This window comes from Limulus polyphemus, unplaced genomic scaffold (genome assembly GCF_000517525.1).
Source record: "Limulus polyphemus unplaced genomic scaffold, Limulus_polyphemus-2.1.2 Scaffold970, whole genome shotgun sequence".
NCBI lineage: Eukaryota > Metazoa > Arthropoda > Merostomata > Xiphosura > Limulidae > Limulus > Limulus polyphemus.
Window position 1 is genome coordinate 28,236 of NW_013666580.1, and position 24,484 is coordinate 52,719.

Below are 24,484 nucleotides of genomic sequence, written 5' to 3' on the forward strand. Positions count from 1 at the left end.
AAATGTAGGGATGGCTGACATCAATCCTTCAAAAACAATGCAAACAAGATAGTAGGGATGACATTTGCATCATCCCCACTTAATAGCACAGGCAGACAGTGTAGTAGAATGTTAACAGACAAAAATAGGATAAATTAAATCCTATTGTGATTAAATATTTATATATATTCTATATGTTAATTCTTCCTTGTGCTATTATGTAGGAATGATACAAGTTCCATCCCTACTATCTTGTTTGCATTGTTTTTGAAGGATTGACATTATCCATCCCTACATTTACTTACTTTTCTAAAAAGTTTTTTCTTTACTTGTTTTTTTAATGCAGTGTTTCAATAGACATAGGAAGGTTGTATTTATAATCAAGTTCTAAATACAATGTGGTTCCAACTGTAATATTGTTTTTCTAGTATTGGCTGGTAATTTCTGTTTCACCCTGTACTTTAAGCTTTTTTAAAGAAACACCAAATTTCTGTAAGAAAGTTTGCTTCAACAGGTAATGATAACATTGTTTACACTAAAACTATGATTTTTGTAATTACTAGTTATTAATAATACTTATAAAAGCAGATACCTGTTTGAAACTATGTCACCTCAATGAAATTGGTTGATGCTATTGTTTAGGTTTTTGAGTTGTCATGTAATAAAAAAACAAGCAGCAGAAAGAAGAACAAGAAATTCAAACTTTTAGCTATGATATTTACAGACATTTCCAGAACTTGTGACTCGGTCATTACATAGATATTGTTATTAATGGAAACACTGTATAGTATTGTAAAATTATGACCTATTGTGGAGATATTTAAAATACCATTTTGTTGAACAATCTGAGCCATCCCTACATAGGCAGTGCTACCACCTGCTTGGTATTAATTCAAATCTATCTGCAACAGTTTTTTATTGTTTTAAAAGCTCCAAGGAAAAAATTTCATTCTGACATGATAATCTGAAGAACAAAGTTTGCTAAGAATAGAGACAATTTTCGAAATAAAAAAATCAAGATCTTTAATAGTTAACTTAGTAGAAATTTGAACTAAAAAATGAAAGATGTTATATATATTTAGATATGTGTGTGTGTGTGTGTGCAATTGAAGGAAAATAGCATGGTTCATAACATGAGTAACTAACCATACTATGTTTTTAGGTCCTGTTCCATAATGGAAACACAAACAATGATAATGACTATGAAATGTGTTTGAGAGCTGAGAATGTTTTCCTGCCACAGTATGGTTACTATGGCATATCTGCTGCTACTGGAGGTCTTGCTGGTAAGATTTGTTTTATATTTACCATGATAAGATTTGACTTCAAAGGTTTTGCCCTAACACAGACACCCCTGGTAAGATTTGTTTTATATTTACCATGATAAGATTTGACTTCAAAGGTTTTGCCCTAACACAGACACCCCTGGTAAGATTTGTTTTATATTTACCATGATAAGATTTGACTTCAAAGGTTTTGCCCTAACACAGACACCCCTGGTAAGATTTGTTTTATATTTACCATGATAAGATTTGACTTCAAAGGGTTTGCCCTAACACATTCAACCCCTGTATATTTTGTCTGATAATTTTTTATGGTAAAAACTTATCAAGAAGAATCTACTGACCTCGCATATTGTTATACATATGAAAAATGCAGTATCTTTTATGTTGTAGAATTAAAGAAGCATTGCTAATTGAAAAGCTAAAAACAAACCTTTTAGAGTATGCTGATGTGCAATTCTGTAAAAATCGAACAAGAATTTCTAGAACATTTCTATACAAATTGGATTTCCAACTAGAATTTTGTAAAATATACAAATTTTCTGTCATTTATTGTTTGATAAAACAAGAATCTTAAGAATTAAATAATGTATATTCAGGAGTCAAATAAAAAAGAGGGACTAAGCCTGTAATTCTGTGGAAGAATGTATGTTTCTTGATTTTTTAAATATTGAAATATGTTTAGGAAAAATATAACATTGCCATTCTCTACTATGTATTTAATGTACTGTGAAAAAAACTCAAGCTAAAAGGTGTTTTACAATACTTAATCTAAACTATTATGAAAGCTGTAGTGCTAAAGTGTATTTTCACAATATGAAGTTTAGAAAAAATGAGATTTTGATACATTGATTATAAAAAAAAATGGCTTTTTAAAAAAACCTGTATGACCATTTTGTAGAACACAGGTTATTATGTTCAGAAAAATGTAAATTATAAATTATTAAAAATGCAGAGTGAGCCTGGATGTAAGTTTAACACCCTGAACGAAAACATTAATAGGAGGTAAAGCTTTTATAGGTATCTTTAAAGAAAAAAAAAAAAAAAAACAAAACACAAAAAAAAAACATTTAACAGAGTAGTTTGGTGGAGGTTTAATATCTAACATCTTACACACCGTTAGTTAAAAAAACTTTGAAAATGAAAAATGACAACATAACTTTGCCAACCTGCTTAAGAGCACTCAGCTATTCAATTTGATATTGGATGGTATATAATAATTGCTTTCGTATAGTCAGTTGTTACATTTATGGCTTTATTTTCCTCTATGTACCATGTGTGTGTGTGTTTACATACACATACATAATTATATACATAGATATTGCCTCAAACATACTTCATGTACTAGCTACTCATACTTGTTTGTATAACCTTCTGCCATTTATTTTGGTATCCATGCTAACACTGTGTTACTTTTATACCTACCAGCCATGGTCATATGATGAAAAGAAACTTTTATATTATGCATTCACCAGTTGTATATGTATTTTTGGTTTAAAGCCATTGAAACAAATGTTTCAGCACAATTAACATAATTTTTTTTGTTTAATTTCAAGGTATGGCAAAAAAGATTGCATGGACATCAGGTATTAAAGCATTACCTATACACAAACACAAACCCATGCTTGCTAAATAAAATCAATTAGTGCTAAGAGTTCACAACATTTGCTCTGATAGCGTAGATGATTCTATACTTATACTGCTGCAAGGTTCAGTTTGGATGTAAAATGTTTGTGTTGCTCATCACTTGTTTTTTTATAAATGGTTACTTAGGCAAAAGAAGAATGAAAGGTTGATATAGACAGAAATTTATTAGAAAGTACATATTTGTTATCTACTTTTATGTCTTAGGCATGTTTGGTACTATGTCTTGGGTGGCTTATTTTACAGTTTATTACTTATTAGGAAGAAAGTATTAATATATTTTACTATAATGGAGTGAAACTTGTATTTGTTCACCTTCCTACCTTTCTTTGAAGGACTATCTGTTATCTGTATACAGCCATTCTGACATAACTACAACACTGAATAAGGTATCATCTGAAAGATAATTTTTTCCACGTACTTATCATCAAAAGTCAGATTTCATAAATTCTATCCATTTTAGTTGCAGTGTCAGTTTCCAATCAGTTATTGATGTACTAGTTTTAAAACTTCTGTGTTAGATGATTAGTTTTCTTGCCCATTGGATGGGTATAACATGATTCCAATAAACATTTGTTTATTTATAAAACTAAGCAACAACTTAAGCCTAAAAGCTTTAATTTTTAAGCACAGTTAGTATCTCTAAAGGAAACATGTCTTAGTATTGTTTTATTTTGTGTTTCCATTGTTAGAGACTGAGAGTGGTCATTGGTTCTGCTTAATATGGAAACATTTGTAGTATTGCTCAGTGTTATGAGTGAATTTAGATAAATATAGCTGTGTATGTTCTGAAAAATATGCACAGTGATCCTCTTGCTCACAAAGTTATTGTGCTTTACAGAAGTTTTAATTACTAAAAGTAAAAATTTTGTTTAATTCTATTAAAAAGCTTTACAACTGTATCTTTGAATACCATTAACTTTGCACATTTTTAGTCTGTTTGTCCTTATGTACACAGTGCCCCGACCTTGTACAGAGTGCCATTCAATGTTATTATGCATTTGATGTCAAGGTTATCATCATTTCATGTTACATACATTGTTGATTTTGTAACAGTTCGTGTTACAGTTTGAAAATTACCGGATTCGATATACAGGAATAGTGAAAAAAACCAACTAGATGTGCATGTAGAAGGTTGTAAAGGCTATGCAAATACAGTTTGTAAACTGTACAATTTTTATGTGCATGTAGAAGGTTGTAAAGGCTATGCAAATATATTTTGTAAACTGTACAATTTTTATTCTTCACATGAACATCACCTTGCACTCCGAGTTGTTAGTCTGAGTTAAGACTGACTTCAGCATTTTATAGACACACTTTTAGTACAAATATTTTAGTGACATATCTGATATCTTGTGTACAACATAATTATATTGTTGACTAAAAGCTTGCCAAATTTCACGAAAATACACTTCAAACTTTTGGAATTGTATTCAACATTACTTTTCCAATACAGGAACTATTTATTCACATTGTAGTTATTTAATTTTGTAAACATTCTGAAAAAAAGTAATTGTAAGGCATTCTGTAATATTGTTCACATAAAGAAATTATAGATTTTATACTTAATATGTAAAACTGTTTTTAGCTTTCATTAATTATTAGGTTACATTTGTTTAATTGATTACAGATGATCATGATGTACTGAAGTTCATGACGTATAGTCTACACCCACCTGGCACTGAACCAGTGAGTAATTGTCATTCTTCTAGCTTATTACAATTCACATTAGATCTTAACAAAAAAAAACTGTCTTAATTTATGTGAAAAAAATTTATATTAAATGTGATATATTTAATGGGGATTTTAAACTGTGTTGAGGAGGTAGTATTTGGTTCTGTGTTCAATCTCCTCTTCATAATAATAAAACCAGAGGTTTAGAGTATTTAGATTAACCTTTGTAATAGCTATCATTAATGTGGGTTCCCCATTGGCTCAGCAGTAAGTCTGAGAACTTACAATGCTAAAAATTTGGTTTACATACCTGTGTTGGGCACAGCACAGATAGCCCATTGTGTAACTTTGTGCTTAATAACAAACAAACAATAAGTTGGTGTTTGTACATGAACACTTGCATATATTCTACTCTCTGCTCTGTGTCAGTCACTTTATAGCTCTTGTAAAAATGATGCATTGTTTTAATTGTGCTAAAATAATTAGAATATACATACAAATAACTGTAATTTGCAAGAAAAATGTATTAGGTATAAAAACAAATATCGGATTGTATGTGATTTTTATAATTTGACTTAAACTAAGAAGTATTTGTTCTATGAATTCTTGGGAAACTTTAAATGTATCCATTACAATATACAACAAAATTTATGGTAACAAAAAAAAACATAACCTATTTTCATAATAGCTTTAAATTTTTATTGGTGTGTTATGACACATCATTAAAAGTGAAGGGCTAAAATGATCATACTTCTTGTCATTGTAGTGACACAACTATTTAAGAAAAACTAGGAAAACATTCTACACTTATTTTCACTAGTAAAAAAAAAATAGTGAAATAATCTTTGTAATAATGTATTTGTTTCATTTAGACTCCCTCTGGTATTGCTGATGCAGAAAAAGAGAAATTTTCTAAAGAATATGAACAATATAAAGAAAAGCTTGATAAACAGAAGGAGGAGTGAGTAATTTTGTATATTCTTGGTTGCTATATTAGTTATAGCCTCTGGAAGAAAGAGCTAAGTATTTGCATTTTATGTTAATATCATAAAAATACTTACCAGATATCTATTTTGAATACCTGAAGAACATAGCAGTATGGTAAAAGATAAAGAAAAAATGAAAGGCCACTACTAGCTAATAAATTGTTATTTTTTATGAATTTATAAAAAATTGTGATGTGCTTAATTAGCATATTTGATGATGTTTTTATTCATAATTGATTCATTGAATAATCAAGATTTTTAGACATAAGTAACATGAAATTGGAACTTTTGTTTTTGATACTTAGCATAACAGATATGCATTAATAGTGTTTGAGTTATATAATTATTTCTTCATTATGATTGAGTCTGATTTACAATTGATATCATTGATTCTGTATCAGGTTTTCTTTCTTTAACTATATTATCTTTACACTATTTTACAATTAGCTTTATTCATTATACTATCTACCATTATTTGATTTTCTTTTAAATATAAACTGTGAATAAATATTCAAGGTTTTATGGTTCTAATGCAAATTATCTTGCACTATGTTATCAAATGAAGCACAGTCCTTCTATTTTTCACTGACATATTTTTAGCCCTTTTTGTTTAAAATAAATGCAAGGACAGACTTATCAACTTGTTTTCATTTATTGCTATTTTTTTTTATAATTAAAAGAAAAATAGAATTTTGAGCATAAATGATTTTTTCACAGTCTTCAGATTGAAAGATTAAAGCCTGAAATTTAATGTATTAGGTTCCGAAAACAGCATCCAGATGAAGCAAAGAAGAAGCAAATGGAATTTGATCCAGAGCAGGAGGTATGTCTATTGGTTTTATACATAAGCAACATGTATTTATGTAGTTGTGGTGTATGAATAACCCTTTAAACTTTAGCATGTGTATAAACCAATTGCTAGTGCTTGAGAGGAATGACATTTGTACTTTTATGTCTACTCCTTTGTTTTAATAGATTTTATATTAAATAAAGAGGACAGTTACTTATTTTTAAAAGTGTTTATTTCTTCTTACTAGAGGACTGCATCAATGAATTACTATTGTTCAAATTTCAAAACCATCAGTATGCTAAGTCTTTGTTGACAAACAAGGAATTTCATTTGGCTTTAATTTTGAGGCTTACACAGTGGTGCATATTTTGAAATACTTGCTGTATATTTGCAGTAAAAGTGTATTTTAGTGTTATTTTAATCTTATCAATGATGAACTAGATGATAATATGGAACTCTGTCTCATATTATTAACTGATATAAACTGATATTAACTGGGCTTGGTATCAGTAATCTGCTTTCTAACTCGGAATGTAAAAGAAAATATTGGGGCTGCTTTTCTATTTAGTAATTGAGGTAGAACTTACCTGAGTTTCATGTGTACCTATAAAAACTTTATTTCTAATTTCATATTCTCAATTTAACAGCTATCTTTTAAAAAATTCATTTTTAATTAATTCTTTGTATCTTGAAAATATAGTGATAATTTTTCTGTCATCAGACATGATGTAAAGCTTTCATTATATTCTGTTATTCCTTACCTTACCTGGTATCACTCGTGTTCTTTTCTTGCTTTAATGTTAGAATACTTGTACTTTTGTTATAAGAAGCAAACTTGTTATAAAAGGTTTTTTAGGAGTCAAATAAAAAAAGTTCCTGCACTGTTGATTAGTTAACTTTGGCTTCTACAATTAAATAGGTTTTGTAATTCTAGCAAATAGAGTATAAACTAAAATCGTTGAATCAGCTATTGAAAATATCTTGCTTGTTTTACATATGAAATTTTTAGTTTGAGAATTGATATATGAACCACATCCATCTTTGAGTTAAACTATGATTTATACTGTAATCTGCTTAAAGTTGTGATTTAAGAAAGTTATCCAGAAGTAAGAAAAGTAAAATGTTTTACACTTCTTAACATTCATGGTATAAAAGTTTTGTGAACACTTAGAGATGATCAGACAGTGTCAAATTTTTATCTGTATTAATTTTACTTTTGATTCAGTATGAGAGTCATCAACAGCGAGAACTTAGACAGATATTCCAGGGACAAAGCCAGATGTTTGAGATGATGAAAGGAGTACATCGTAAACTGGATGAAGTGATTGGAAGAGAAGAGAGGGTTTTGTCAATGCTTTCTGCTGTTCAAGTAGGAGGTGTGTTTCTGACATTTTTCAGTCACTAACACTTTGTATAGTTTATTGTAGAAGCTAATTTAGTATGGATATGCTTTCCTAAGTAATCAAATCTGATTTCTAAGCTTCTGTATGTTTATAAGGTTTGTAAATACGTATTATGTGTGTAAATAATGTTATGTGTCTTAAGCTACTGTAGCCAGACACGAGTCTCTTAAAACAAATGTATAGTTAAAACTGAAAAATGTTTAGTGGTAAATTTTTGTGTGCTTGGTTTATGCATCTTTTTTTGTACAATTTTCAGGAATGATTGTTAAATTTACTTGCACGCTGAGTTGTAATGCATTTTATAAAAAGCTTTTGAAAGTATAGTGATTAACTAAGGCATATGTCCATTTTGTGAGAAATGAGTTTCAAAAGTTTTGAGAAGAGCTTTGTTTCTAAAATAACACAGCAGGCTGGATCTTGAGTTATGAGGAGAAAATCTATATACATATATAAAACAAAATGGCATAAGTGAGCCATCTGTCATCCTATTGCACAAAAATTTTACAAATAAAGAATAACAGAAACTAAGGTTTACTTTTGGAAGAAGTATGAAATTAGTATGTAACTAGTCTTTTAACTAAACAGAGGAAGTATTCATTATACATAAACCATAGGTTGTACAGAAATATATGACCGATAATTACATATTCCAATTATAGTGAATAAGATAGTCTTGTATGTAGAAATAGGACAAAAATTGTATATATCTTTGGTTAGAGAATATATTCTGTTATTCAAAAATCTTTATTTTTTACATAGCTTATATAATTACTCTTAAAAAATATCAACTTAACAAGTTAAACTTCATTGAAGATGTAAGAAAATTCTTAATTATAATGTAATTGGTGAAGGGAAAAAATTCATTATTTTTTTCAGTATTTTGTATGCAGAAAGTTTTTTTTTTTATATTAACTCGAATTTTTCTATAGGTGCAGCAGGAGGAGGAGGAGGACAAGGTCTTCCACAAGGAGGTGTTGTAGGCCGTCATGAAGTGGAAGCCATGTTGAATAACCAGAGAGAAATGGTACAGGCCAGCCGGGACATGAAGTAAGTTCAAATATAGTTCAGGTTGTTTTGATTATTTTTGTTTTGAATCTTATGATTTCATTGTATATCTAAAATTTTTCAGCTCATTTCTTTTATCAAACCATAAATTTAATTATATATATTATCATAAATATTATTTTAGCACAAAACTAAACCTTCATTGCATGACAGTTAGAAAGAATCACTTCAAGCATAAATGAAATTAAAGAAGATGGTAATAAAATAGTAGAATGTATAAGTTAAATAAAATATTTTATTTAACATAAGTTAACTAAAAACAATACACTTTCACATGTTAAATTCTTTTCACCTATTCACAGCTTGAATATAACTTCATATTTAAAAACTTGTGGTAGTTTTTCTTTCTAGTTTTCTGTGTTTTAACTACACATAATCAGGGTGTACTTGATTGTCAATTTTAGTAGACTCAAACTTTTTTGGTATAAACTGTTATGGTTCAAAACATTGTGTTCTACATCCATTGGTTTATCATATGTGGCTTCATGTGCTTTTGATTCCCTGTAACTGAGGGCTTGTATCTTATTAAATACTGGTGTGTTCTACTGTATGAGTAGTTGTAGAAAATTGAAATAATTGTATATGTTTTCATTTATCTATATATTTTTTCTTGTTATTCAAAAATGTACTGTCTATGAGATACTATTTTTGTGATCTAACATGCTACTCTCCAGAGCCTTAACTTCAATTGTTCCTACCTAAAATAATTCTTCATTATTTGAATTAAGGACCTGAAACATTTTATTTACAGACTCATTGACACCTGGTCAAATATGCTTCTGTCCTATTTAATTTGTTTCTTTTTTTCTTCATTTTGCTATGTTTGTATCAGAGTCTGCACATTTTACCTTATGGTTATTCTAAAGTAGCATATATTATACTTATATATCCAACAGGAGAAAAAATTGCCCTCAAAAAGAACCTAATTTGAACTCAAGGGAGAAGAACTGTGAACACAATCTAGTATCTAGTGGTACTACAAATGGACATTCAGAGACAATAACTCACCTCTTCACACAGAAATGCTATTTTCCTTGAGTGTTTACCTATAAGACTTGCATGTCACTAGCCTTGAGTTAACTATAACTTAAATTTACATGTTTAATATGAATTGCACTGGTGTATGATGACATCATCATGTGACAATAGCCCTCCACTAATAGGAGGGCGACACAACCTCCATGCGCAGTAACTCCCTATGCACTTGCACTCATGATAACTTCATTCTTTTCCTCAGCATTGCATTGAACAGGCATGTTCAAATTTCTCATCTGGGTTCCAGTTGATGAGATTTGTGTATGTTAACAAAACATTGATCTTTGTTTTCTTTAGCTTTTGTTTCAAAAGTTTTAATTTTTATCATGAATTTTCAAATGAAAGTGACTTTTTCATAGTCTTGTGTAAGTTACAATGTTACACACACAAGCCTTATTTTTACTATGGCTTTTGGAGCCTTTTCATCTGTTGGAGACACTGCAGGCTTTGTTCAACATGTTATGGATTACCACATGCTTATTAGGCCTCATACTCCCATCCCTTCAGCTGACATTCTTTTTCCTTGGTTGTGAATAGCATATTGGATTATGCATTTAACTTAATTTGCTTTGGGCAATGAATTACTATTCAAGGAATGATCTTAACCTTTCAATCTTTTTCTGGTTGTCGTTCTCAACTTAGTTACTTTTCCTTATCTTTTGCCTGTTTCATTTAATACTGCCTGTTCTTTATCCATAAACCCATTTCTTGGGATTGCTTTGTCTTTCTTTCTTTCTTTGCTTGTTATTAAGGGTTTATGCTGTTTCCTTTCTCTAACAGTACCTCACTCACACACTTATGCTTTGTCTCTCTTGTGTATGTGACTTTTGTCCTGACTTGCAGACTTTCTTCATTTCCTTTCTATATTCCCAGTCTTAGATATCTGTTTGGCCTTCTTCAGGATTGGTCCCCTTGCCTTCTAATTCACTCTCTAGTTCTCCATTTTTGAATCTACATATTTCTATATTTCCTCTCCTCCCTCCACCCTTTGTTTGAGGCACTTCATTGTGCTCCAGAGGGGTTTCTGAAGAAGTTCATTTCCTCCTTTTTTCTAACTTAAGCATGTTCCACTTTTACTCTGTCCCTCTTTGCTTAGTTCCCCTGATGTTGGGTCGAATTGTGTTCTTCTTTACTGTACACATTGTGCACATGATCTTCATTGGGCTCCTTTTCTTCACCCAGAAGTGTTTTGTGGTGTTCATTTCTCACTGAAAACCTGGACAGAAGTTGCATGGCTTCATTCACTGTTATTTTCCCAGGTTTTTCTTCTTTCTTGACCTTGCTCCTGTTCCTCATCTGGTTTTGTCTACCCCTACTATTCCTCTTTTTCTTGTCCTCCCGCTACCCGATATCTGGTTCGTTGCTCTTCTTGTCATTGGCTATTCTGTCACATAGCCCTTTGGGTACACATCTCTTCCTCTTTGCCAGCCATTGGTTTCAGTTTCTGCCAACAGATGTTTTTCATGTTCTCTCCACACTTCTCTTCGCTCTTCTTCCCATTTTCTCTTCTCCTTCCATTGACCTCATCTGTGGTATTTTACACCCAGTCTGTGGTTGGCCATGGTTGATGTGTTGGACACCTTTCTACACATCCATGTTGCCCCATCCACCAGATATTTTCTATGTTCTGTCCATTGGATTTGCATCTTCCAATTCTTTGCTTTCCCCTTTGACATAACGTCGGCCCCTTTTATAGTCATTTATACCATGAGGGCTTTCACATGCCATCTTCATGAATTGGAACAGTCATTCCTTTTTCTTGGATGATTGGCTTCTATTGACCCATTTTCTTTTGCAGGAGGCTGATTAGTTTAGGTGGCTTGTCAAGTTATCCAAGTCCTTTCTCATGTCCACTCAATATTTGGTACATCTGGGCATTTTCTTCATCTCTTGTCTCAGTCAAACTTGGCTTTCTCCTTTTCACCTGAGAGCTATGGAGTATCTGGTCGCAAGGAATTACGCTTCTCATTCTCAACCTGTGTAAGGGTTTTTTTCACTTTGGAGGACTCTGGCTTCCCTGGAACTCCTTTGAGGCATGCACACGTGCCTCCACCAGTAGACTTTGCATATCCAATAGTTTCTTTCTTAGGTTCAATTGGCCTCATTTGTGAACCTCATCTCTTCTCTACTCAAGGAATTGTCATGGTGACTGGATTATGCAAAACTATTTCCAGTGTTCTCTTTCTACTTCCCAAACTAGATCTCTATCTCTTTACCGATGTTTCCCTTTCAAATTGAGGTGCATCTCTGGATAATGATATGATTTCTGGTGTGTGGATGCAGGAGAAACATTCAGTCCACATAACATGCTCAAACATCTTGCTGTTCGTTGGGCATGTTTCCATTTCCTGCACCTTATAATGGAATAATCAGTCATAATCCACTCTGACATTTCCATGGTAGTTTTTTACATCAACCATCAAGGGGTACCCTTACCAGGATCCTTTGCTTTTGGGCATTGGACCTACTCTTCTGCATTCATTTAAATCAGAATTGTCTTTTTTGCCTTTCATATGCCAGGAGTTTTAAATCTTGTGGCAGACTGCCTATCTTAGCTGGACTGAGTTCTACCCACAGAGTGATCTCTCCATCCCCTGGTCTTTTGTGGGGTTTGCTCTTGTTGGACACACCCTCATAGATATCTTTGTCACCCCTCTTGATTCTAAGCTTCCTATCTTCTACTCACCTGTTTATCATCCTTTGGATCTAGCTGTTCTGTTGATGCTTTCAGCATATCCTCCTCTTCACTTCCTTGCCTTGATATGTGACACTCCTTCTTGAGTCCTACAGTGGTGACACTTTGTTCAACTCTGCCTTGTTTTTCTCTCCTTCTTTGTTTGGCATCCAGAACCTGTTTTCTATACCCTCTACCCCTCACCCTTGCTTCAATTTTGCATGTCCTTTTTTTCATCAAGGGATGTTGTCTATTCATCTTCTCTGGTCCATCTCCAATCATGAAGCATTTTTCTTGTTGCATTTCTATTGCCTTTCCACTTTGTCTGTTTATCAACAAGTGTGGCAGGTCTTTCATCATTGTTCCATCTGCCTCTCCTCCCGGCTGTCCTACTATGAACCACCTTTCTGCCTTTTTTATTAAGTGTTTAACTATGGTTTGTTGGTCTCCACCATTACTGGTTATCGGGTGGTGTTGTCCACTACCATTTGCCTTTTCTGATACCACAGGGTGCTTTTTTCCCCTGTCCACTCTATTCCACTCCTTCCTTCTTTACCAATCTCCTCACCCAACTTCCATTCTTGCCTGAGTCTTTAACCCATACTTTTCTTCTATTTTCCTTCATTCTATTTCTCACCTCTATGATCACTTGGACCCAGGCTTGGCTCCTGTATCCTGTTTGGACTGTTGATTATCCCTTGACATCTTCTCTCAGGGTCCCCACTATCATCTGTGACTTCTCTTCTTCTAGGGACCTCTCTTCTTCTACCCTTACTGGATTGGTGTGTCAACTCTCCAGTTGATATATTCTTCCTAGGGTGTGGATGCTTGCAGGCTATTTCACATTTCTTTGCATCCTATTTGTCAACTTTCTCATTATCTTGTGTCCCATTTTTGACGGCCCTCAAATGAGATTCTCCCAGCAGGCATGTGTATGACTCCACAAACATTTGTCGCTCATTATCTTCACCACCTGGCTGTTTTGTCTCCCATAGGATATTAATTTCCACCTGTTGCCATACATTAATCGACCCACCATCTATGAAATCGGTAAGCATGTTTCCCTTTTCATCAAGCATTTCTGGAACTTCTGGCAGAGCTAGCAGTGCTGATGTGGCTCCAACCTCTGTCACATTGTCAGTCCCAGTCACATCAGGAAGATTTGATTTTACCTTATAAGTATTAAGTAATAAGAATTTAAAAAAAAATATTTAGTAAGTTTTCAAACATTTGATTACATTTCTTCATAATTAATTGTTATTTCAATTTAATCATTTTGAATGATTTATGTGTGTTTCAACAATCAACACACACATTCAAAAGGAAACAAACTACAGTGGAAATTCAAAGTAAATTATTTTGTTAAAAAATGTTTTTTATATACATACTTATTAACATATTATACAATTATGTACAACAATATTGGAAATGTTTTCCCTCTAGTTTATTATGTGCTAAATTAGGGACAGCTAGAATGGATACTCCTCAAGTAGCTTTGTGTGAAATTCAAAACAAATAAAATCAAACTGCATGAGAATGAAAAGAAGAATTTACCATTGTTTGGAAGGATATGATGTAATATGTTACTCTATATTCATGATGACTAAGCATGAAAAGCATAAGTTCTTAAGTGTGCATGTGCTAATATATTACATTATTCATAATTTGCAAAATGTTCACATTTCTAGTTTGAGACAAACTTATGAGTGAGAGCTTAACCTCTATGTATGGTGTTGAACAGTGACGCATCATAAATTAATATCTTCATTTCTAGGAACAGCTTAGAGTAAAGTAAAAAAACAACAACAACAACAAACATACAGGTGTCATTGTCTAATAGAATAAATGTGGTGTATATTAATATTATGTCAAGATGCTTGGTATTCTTCAGAAAGGGAACATTTTTGAAATGTTTGTCTCATTTATTTTGTGTGTAACAAGTGCTTCATTAATCTTTCATCCTCTGGCTTTTTCCACACAGTGTATGGAAAATGTATTTTCATTTCAATTTCATAGTTGGCTGACAGGTTTATCTTGGATTTACTTTTGCGTTAGGGCATACGTTGTGGACATTCATCAACGAACTGGAAATATTATTGCTGCTCAGAAAACAGGTGGAGGTCAAGTATTTGAAGGCCACACAGTGCTGAATGAATTGAAGGATGGACTGAATATTGTAAAAAGAGATTTAGCTTCGGTGAATGCTAAAACACAGGTACATTTTATATTTTTGTATGAGCAGCTATTTCTTGTATTGGTTTTATTTGTTATCAAGATTATTATAAAAATACATACAACTGAAGGATAGTTAACTTCTGGCATATTAGTAACATCAAATGTCAAACAGTAGTATTACATTAGTACAGGCTTAGTATTTTATATGAAAAAATCTCTTAATGTAAGAAAAAATGTTACATTACTCTTGTAATACTTATACTGTGGTTTCCAGAAATTTGTGACCTCACTGTTTAAAGTTGCTTACCACAGACAATTCATCAGAAAATTCTGAAATCCGAACTTTACTGAACAAAACAAAATGATGTATTTATGTATCATCTCATTCCAATAAGTGCACTATTTACTGGTTTGTAAAACATCAGCCAATTATAATCTTTCCACTGTATTATATTCAATATTTTTTTCTTTTTTTAAACATTCAATACAACAAGTATTTCCATATTTCAGAAGTCTTTCCCAAACATCTGAAACAAGTGTAACTTGAGGCATATTATAGTGCAAGTATAAACTAAATAATTCTCAAATTAGTTGTTACAGTATTTTGCATTTAAAACTTCTCTGCCTAGGTGACAAAATTTATTTCTGTTGAATTATTTCTATTATGGTTTTGTTTCACTAGACTTATGGTATCTTCTGACTGTGCATTTTGTTTTTTCAGGCAAATCCTTGTCCACCAGTGCAAGCAGTTAACTGTCTGACACCTGTTTACTTCTTCATTTTTATGGGTGTTCAGTTGGCAGTTATGATAGGTTACATTATGTACAAGTAAGTTCTTTGTTTTTAATTTTTTTTAAATTATATTTTAGATGATTGTTTAGATTTGATGCAACTACTTTGAGTTTGAAAGTGAACACTGTGTAAAGCAAAACAAACATTTAAAGCAACTACAACTTCATAATTTGAATTTATTTTCAGAAATATAAAAATGCAAAAAATATAGTATACATCTACTATAATATCCTTTCAAAAACTCCAATAATAATAATAATACACAATGTTGACACTAGTGTGTAATTTTTTTTTCAATATTGGCTACTTTTTTATCTTTTTATTTAGAAACATTGTATTTGTTAAATATTTACAACTAACTAATAAAAATAATAATTTGTACATTTTGGAGGAAGGTGAAACTTTATGTTAGTATAATCTTACTGATTTTGTTAACTTTCACTTTAATATTTAGTAAGTAACTTACTGAACATAATAATTGATTCAATAATACAATAACAGAAACTTTTACAGTAGGCAACTTCTGATCCAAATAATTACAATGTTTTGACCCATGGTATTGAGTCATCATCAAGTAAGAGTTGCTAATAACTACAATGTTTTGACCCATCGTATTGAGTCATCACCAAGTAAGAGTTACTAATAACTACAATGTTTTGACCCATGATATTGAGTCACCATCAAGTAAGAGTTACATTCAATTGAGTGGTAACTCTTACCCGATGATAACCCAATACTGTGGGTCAAAATTTTGCGATGATTAAGATTTGAAATTGCCTATTGTAACAGTTGCTGTTATTCTATTTTTGAATTAACTTTCAGTTATTTTTTGCACTGAGGGTTTTATAAGGGTAACAGTAAAATTAAAAAACAAAGTCTGATTGTGAAATTGTACTTTGTGAATAACTCAGTCTATTGCTTGAAATTTAGACTATATTGTCTTGTTTTATAGATATTTTGGTTCTTATTACTTCTGTGAGAGTTGATAAATAGGTCAGCTTGTTTTCAGAATAAAAAATGAAATGTAAAATTTTTGTCTTTCTACTTAGTCATGTAGTTAGTGTGCCCAAAGTGTTTGTGTCCTGTTGCCTCAAAAATGCACTGTGGACTTTGGGGTCATGAGTGCATTATTATAGTGATGTTTAAACCCAACTATTTGATCAGATAAGAGTAACCCAAGAGTCTGTCAGTTCAAAATTAGGAAGGGCTTAGTGTGTGCAGATAACCTCTTGTGTAACTTTGCATAAAATTCTGAATCCAGTTTAGTAAAAATCTTACCCTGCAAACAATTTTTATAAAAAATATATTCTGCTTAACAGAACTTACTAATTTCATCTCTTAGTCTCTCTTGTCATTGATATTTTGACTGTTACTTCCATTGGTATACCATTAAGTTTATTTGATGTTGAGAAAAGTATACAGTATTCTCATAAATTTATTCTTATGGGATTTCCATAGTTCCCAAACTTATCAATATGTGGACCAGCAGGGCGATGCTGTTTCACTCTTGTTTGTTCTCACAATTAATATGCTTAACCTAATTGCATGAAATTTAGTGCACACTTTCTACATATTATGTAGTTTGTGCATTAAAAATTACATAATTTGGCTTAGTATTTGTATCATAGGTTGCAAATTTTCAGAAATAGTGTTTTGAAATTATATTTTTACAAAATATTAAAACATACCTCCGTTCATGTATCATGTATCCAGTAGAGTTTTTTTTTTAAACTGATCTATAATTGCTGTCTGTTCAAAATAAAGAAAGTAATGACTATTAAAATATGAAAGAAAGAATAAAACTGGATTTTTTCAATATTACTGATCAGTAAGTTTAATTTTCTTATATCCTATTAGGTCTAAACTTGTTTTCATCAGTTATTGGTATTTGTTACTTATCTTTACCTCTTGAAGCAGTTATGTAACTGCAAAAGTAGCATAAAACACCAATGAACAGTTAAAGCATTGACCTGAAGATATAAACTTACACTCGTATCCTAGGCTTACACTGACATAAGTGATATTTTCCCAACTGTATTTTTGGTAAAGCTTAGTTTCACTTCAATAATTATAGTATGTTACTATTAATAAGGAGTTACCATACTTTATACAAATATAAAAGCTTTTCTGTCATCAGAATAGTTTGCTATCACAGAGCTCCAAGTTTACCATACTCACTAACCCTAAATAACCTCACATTTTGCCTTTTCATATAAGACTATTCCTTTAGTTGCAAAACATACATAATATAACACAAAAAAATTATCACAAATGAAAACATATTCAAAATAAACAATAGGAAAAATTTCAGTTTCATGACTTTTTACTAGGTTTTTACACTTTGCATTTAGAATCCTTTATTTTCAACTATGAAAACTTACGCTACTCATATTCTCAGAAATCATATATTAGTGCTTACAACTATTGATTCTGTCTTGTTTGGAGGCTAAGATCTATTAGTTATCCAACCCATTTGCTGTGGTATCATAAAAGCCTCTCAACACAGATTTCTTGAAAACAGTCAGAGAGGGGAAGTAATCTGGATGAATATAAATAAATCTCTACTTTGGGATAGGCAGAAAAATGCTTATGGGCTTTATTAACAGGTGATACCCATTAGAACTGCACAGAGATCAAAGTTCAAACACTTTTCTTATTTTTCTCTACAGTTTACACTAAATACGTTTTGCAAAGTTACATAATGTCAGTTGTTAGGTATTTTAACGTTAAAAAATTGTTAAAAATAGAGTTAAAATTACTGTTTTTATTGCAAAATTTGATATCCACTATGCTCTTGATGCCCACTGACCTAGATAGGTTTAATTATTGAGGATTTATACAGACACTGCCATCTAAATTAAAGCAAAAATATTAATTTAAAAGTATTTATTTTCAAGAGAAGAATTTTGATATGTGTGTGTGAGTAGTTTTTTGAAAAGGAAAAATGCAAGAGATTGACCTATATTTTAAGCTTATCATAAGAAAATTCCATTAGTGTTAAGCTCTTATTATATAAGCTGTATCTTTACTACTGGAATTTCTATTTGTAATAAATTATATTGATATATATATATATATATATATATATGTATTTTTTCCCCTTCCTTTCAGAAGTAACAAAGAAGCACAAGCTAAGAAGTTTTATTAATAAAGTTTTGATAATTTTATTTGTATTCAATGGGGATGGGAAATGATATGTATGTAAATGTGTTCTTGAAAATGTCTTCCTTCAAATCTGTACTGGTGAAAATTAATAGGAAAGTATTTTTTGTGCTAAGAGTATAGGTAAGAAAAAGTATTGCAATTGGACAGAGAAAGAGATTAAATAAACAGATAAGCATTATTTAAGTAATTTTTACTTTAATAAGTAAAAGTGTTGTAAGCAGCAAAAATTTTAATTGAATCTACTCAGTATTAAAAAATAAATTTTGAAATAGTGATTTTCAGATAGAAGGTTTAAGAATTAGTAAGGCTACTTGTTGAAGATGTTTGTTTTGTAAGTCTTTGAGTTGAAAAACAAATAAAATATAGTAAAAGAGTTGTAGTATGGTAATTTCAATTCCGCTATACTGAAATAAAAATATATTTTGAACTAAATATTTATATGTATAAAGTTGCAGAGTTTAGTAAAAAAAAAAAAAGCAAAAAATTCACATGTTGCAATAGTTTTTGTGAAAGACATTTTCTGTGGATTAAGTGTGAGGTTCACTGTATTTGAAATACTACTATCAGGGAACGTTTTTTAATTAATATCAAAGAAGTTTCATCGAAAATAAATCATTTGTCAACACTACTGATTGCTGGATTCTGTGAAGATGCTTGTTGTTCATTCTATTAAAATTAAGCTGCTCCAGTTAAGATTGAAGCTGACATAAGCTTGTAGCTTTGTTGTTTAAGCAAAAAGGAATTTGTGCCTTTCTGTCGTGAGAGAGTTAATATGAATAGAGTTAGTCCTAAGTAATTACCAAAAATTCATGTTTCTCAATCTGAGACCAAAACAAATTATCCTCTGTTCTCTAAAAGTTTTTGTTTCAATCTGGAATACTCTTGAAATAGTTTGCACAAGTCTCTACTATAATGTTATTTGTTCATCTAGAAGGTGATTATAATATTTGATACTTAAAATACTTTTTTGTTCCCTATTTCTATGCTTACATTATGAATAACGTTAGTAAATTTCAACATTTTTACATATTATATGTATTCAATAAAAATTGACTGATAAGTATGACAAAAAAATTGTTACAGATGGTTCACAATTAAATTCTGATTTTGTACCATGAGAAAAATTCAAACTAAAGATGAAAAACAAACCTTTTAAAATACTGCAATTTTTGTTTTTGTAAGAGTATAGGATGTGATACTATGTTACTCAGTGTTCAAGTTTTGTGTTTGACACATGTGACATAAACTGTTGCATTTTTTGCTGTGTTAGAAATTTAAATGAATTAAAACATTGTGAAGTGGTAAAGTAAATGTTACTGTTGAAACAGAAAAGTATTGTTAGCAAAAGGAAAATATACTGCATGTGTTGTTAGTACTAAATGTATTTATTTTTGAGACAATCATCAAGGAAAATAATTAAAAAAAATATGTATGTGTATGGGAGTTTCAAGCAGATTGGTAGATAAATTTGAAATTGATAAACTGACTAAGTTTGTTAGATTATCTCACCTTAAAAAATACACCTTAGTAAGGAAAGAAAGTAACAATATAAATGGGCAACATGTAGATTAAACATTCCACATTGTTCTTGCTCTCTCTCTTTTTTTCATTTCAAAAAGTAGGTTTCAATCTATATGGAAACAAAATTGAATCATTTCATTGAATATTTCTCTTGGTTGTGTTTTTATGTACCATGTTTCTGATATTGCAGATCTGAGTTTTGCACTTTGTTGTGATTATTTTTTAAATCTCATAAACTAAGGCAGCAATACATTAAATTGCTTCCATTCAACTATTTTTTTTACCAGAACATGATTTGAGGTTATACATAATAGTTTTTTTTTTTATAAGATAAGAACAGTAACTCACAAGTCATATTTAACTTCAAGTTCTAAGTATTTAGTATTTATCTTTGAGAAGCTTTATCAAAAGAAAAAATATTAATGGAAGGGGTTGTACTTGTGTGTTAATGAAACATAACCTTGTTCTGTTTAAATTAACTGTTGTAATAAGGCTACATATTTGACTGATATTTCTATAATTTGATTCAAATACTTTTTATCAAAAGCATATTTATGATGTGAAGATTTCTATCTCATCAAACTGTTTGTTTATCAAAATATATCAACTGGCTACAACTAAACCATTAATTATCTTGGTAAGATATTTTAATACCTAAAATCTTGGATCATGCAGGTTTTCAAACTAAAATTTAATTACTCTGTGTGTAATTTTTTTTAAACAGTTTTCTTTGCTGTGTTTCTGAGAATACTCTTATTAAGATTTATCATTAATCATATTAATGGTCTATTAGGAAATATATTAACTATTTGGAAATGTTTGTTTGTCCAAAATAATTTTGCATTCCAATATTTGAAAATGTGTCAGTTGTCCAATACTTAAAGGATATTTTGATGAAATTGAGTGGATGTAATGTGTATTTAACATTTTCCTTGGTGTTTGCTAGTGAGGAAATGTCTGTTTTTCCCAAATGTACTGTGTACAGCACTGGCTTTTAGATGTTTGACTAATAGTCAGATTGACTACCAGGGGCGTAGTGATGGTAATAAAAAAGAATGTGTAAGAGTGCTTGCTTTTGTTTTAGTGTTTTTATTCAACTTAATTTATTTCAAACAGTTATATGCAGACAGGAATATTAAGAAAAGTAATTGTGAGTAGCATATATAATTGATCACTTAATGTGTTTAAACACAAAAAGTATATTTATGTATAAAATCTGTTGAAGATTTGTGAAACAGTTTTTATCTACCCAAATAAACATAGTACTAAAAAAAAATTAGATGAGCATGAAATAATTATTTAAATACTGTATTGCACCCTTAGCTTGCTAAGAATATGAAAATGAATTATAGATGTAGCATCTCTCAAACCCTGAAAAGTACGACTCTACATAAAGTCGAACCTCCTTTATATAGTTAGTGGTTCTGTACTATGATTATGTTGATCCCAAATTTCTCTGCTTAGGTGTCTTTGATTGCTGGATCTAGATTATTGATAGTGCTGCTGCCAAGACTTTTTTCTTCAGTTCAGATATTGCAGGTATTACTGTCAGGCCCTTTACTTGATTAGTCTGTTCTGCTACTTCCCTGATGATTTAGAGAATCGGGGTTGGATGCCTTTGGTTGATACTGCATGTGTTTGGTAATTCTTTTAATATATTTACCTCAAGGAAGCTCTCCATCCAGATTAACAACATTTTTGAGTACTCTTTTTGTGTGAAAATGTTTCAGATCATTGCCATAGATATCAGTTCCTTGTCTCTGTGTCTAACTTTGCACACTATGCAACACAGGTTTCTACTGGATTGAAACATTTATGTAGCTCAGATATGACTTTTAAGAATTTTCACAAAAGAGATCCTGGGACTTCATTTCCGTGGTAGATTCCAAGGTAGTCAGTCTGTTTTCACATTTGTCAGCCTTGTGGGTTTCCAAACCATTAATGATGTGTGCAGATAGAGCTTTCATGTTCCATGTTTGCTGAATGTTGTGGTTGGCCATCTACCAAAGGTTATATAATTTGTTTTATGACTAGTTCCACTGTTATGTTTGAAGAATAAAGCTGACTTGGAAAGCTCATATTGCATTCTTTTTTTGTACTTGATCATGATCATGATCCAGCATTTCAAGTTAAGTTCTCTTTTCATTTTACTTTTCATGTGCCAAATTGTTTAATTTGAGCTTAATGTGTTTTCTTAATATATTCCTTTACTCTTGTTTTTATCAGACACATGTTCTAAAGCTACAATAAAGGTTGCATTATTTGTCAAATTGTTTGTAGTCATCTTCCTTTCTATAGAATTTCCACACTTAGTTAGGTCCATACCCTGGAAAACTTCGAATCTTGAGTTTTGCAAGTCAGCTCATTCATGCAATAATCTTTCTTTGAAGTGAGAATACTACAACCCGAGAGTTACGTAATTTTCTGGTGTTGTGACCAGAATTTACTTCCATGCATTGTAGTGACCTCCTTTTTCGAAATAGTACTACACATTTCTCACCCAAAGCTATCTCGATCATGGTTTGCTAAAAATTGTTTTGCTAACAGTGCACCAGTCTTTTATACTCCTTCATTTTCGCACCTTTCCAGAACGTGCTGATCATGTGACTACCTTCCACCAATCATACTGTGCCATCTATACTAGTGCAGCTAGCAACCTCTATTATTCTAGCACAATCCTCACTTTTTCGATTGATGTTCTAGTGTATTTTAACTCGTTCTCCATGTGCCTACAAAGTTTGATTCTGCTTGATCACAAATTTACATCAGTTTTAACTTTAAGTACCCTCCGATCAGACTGGTCATGTTCTGCTGGTTGCTCTGTATTGGACAGCTCAGACGTGGTTCCATTTGCTCTGGCCCATACTTCCCTTCCCTCTGTCCTGATTGCTCCTCTGAAAACTACGATAGGACTTATTTCATCCCAACATCACCAAACTCCATCTTCATTTGTAGCTTTTGTGTGGTCCATTGTCTCAACTCAGGGACTCTCCCATCATGTAGCATCTTACCTTGCCTGTACAATTCGCTGTTTTCGTTATCTAGGTACTTAAAGGCATTGGTCTTGCTTCAGACTTTAGTTTATTCACCATGGCTTCTGACCATCTCTCCCTTCTGTTCCTCATCTTTCCCAGTTCTTCACCTGGTTGTTTGATCAGGGTTTGTTTGTTTCAACTGTTGCTTGCTATAGGGCTGCCCTGTCGAACACCTTCTGTTCTCCCACTTCTAGAAAGCTTTCTCTTCCCTGGTTATTTCCGTCCCTTTTTGTTATTTTCATCTGATTCATCTGAAATTATTGCAATGTGTTCCTTCTACAATCTTTCCCTTAAGACATATTTCCTCTCCCCTCCAGGCATGAGGTTGTCATCGTTTCGATATTTATGCCATAAATATTTTCTGCATCCTTTACCATTCCTCATATGTTATCCTCTGTCCAGATTGGGCTTTCCTTCCCAGGACATTGACTGTCCAGGAAGGTTGTTTAGCCTTTTATCATATTTCCTTATGTTCCATTTCCCATCTGTATTCTAGTTCAGATCCGGATCGACTACTTTGTCCAGTTCATTCCCTGCTATGTTATATGACTCGTGCTACCTCTTTTCGTCGTTCTCTTTTCTGTCTATTTGTTCCATGGAATTCCTCTGTTTCCTGTGATCTATCGCCTATTATGCTCACTGGTTGGGTTCATCAACTCATACAACTGGCATGTTAGCTGCTTGAAACTGCCATTCTTTGGCGGAGATCATTCAGACTGGACAACTCCCAATACATTTGTCGCACATTATCTGCACAACCTAGCTGTGTCTTCCACAGGCAGGTATCGTCTTTCACTTGTGGCATTTCTACACATGTATGTTTGCATTTGACTGGGGTAAGTTGACATATTATTTTTATCTTATTTCAGGATTAAACCTAGTGGCGGGTGTTGCCTGATCAAGTATGCTTATTATTATATAAGTGCTAAATCTGTATGCTTCTATAATACCTACTGTTAAGATGGTTTTTTTTTGTAAGACCACCATCCATTTATCCAGCAGTGTGTGCATATCTATATATATATATATCACTGTTTCCCATCATAGACTTCATGAGTAAGGAAGATGAGAATTTTTGCCCACACCTACTGACCCATGACTTTTAAAATTGGGGTCTTTCTGCTTTTCAAAATAGGGAATCACAGATACTCATTGCATTGTCTCCAGTATGTCACTCTTCCAGTCTCCCCAACATGTACCCCCCCCCCTACACACACACACCCACACACACACACACACACACACACACACACACACACACAC

The 24,484-nt window shown here is 31.8% G+C and overlaps 1 protein-coding gene across 1 annotated transcript in view; it reads left to right on the forward strand.

The window, feature by feature from the left end:
- The window catches only part of LOC106461490 (protein ERGIC-53-like), a 47,690-nt gene extending 26,436 nt beyond the window's left edge, over window positions 1–21,254 (forward strand). Inside the window, exons 7-15 of the mRNA XM_013921314.2 lie at window positions 1,142–1,265; window positions 4,537–4,595; window positions 5,453–5,541; window positions 6,326–6,389; window positions 7,582–7,732; window positions 8,689–8,806; window positions 14,589–14,748; window positions 15,430–15,536; window positions 18,612–21,254. Coding sequence (XP_013776768.1) covers window positions 1,142–1,265; window positions 4,537–4,595; window positions 5,453–5,541; window positions 6,326–6,389; window positions 7,582–7,732; window positions 8,689–8,806; window positions 14,589–14,748; window positions 15,430–15,536; window positions 18,612–18,648 — 909 coding nt within the window. The 3' untranslated portion in view covers window positions 18,649–21,254. The remainder of the gene's footprint in view (window positions 1–1,141; window positions 1,266–4,536; window positions 4,596–5,452; window positions 5,542–6,325; window positions 6,390–7,581; window positions 7,733–8,688; window positions 8,807–14,588; window positions 14,749–15,429; window positions 15,537–18,611) is intronic.
- Window positions 21,255–24,484: the final 3,230 nt, after the last annotated feature.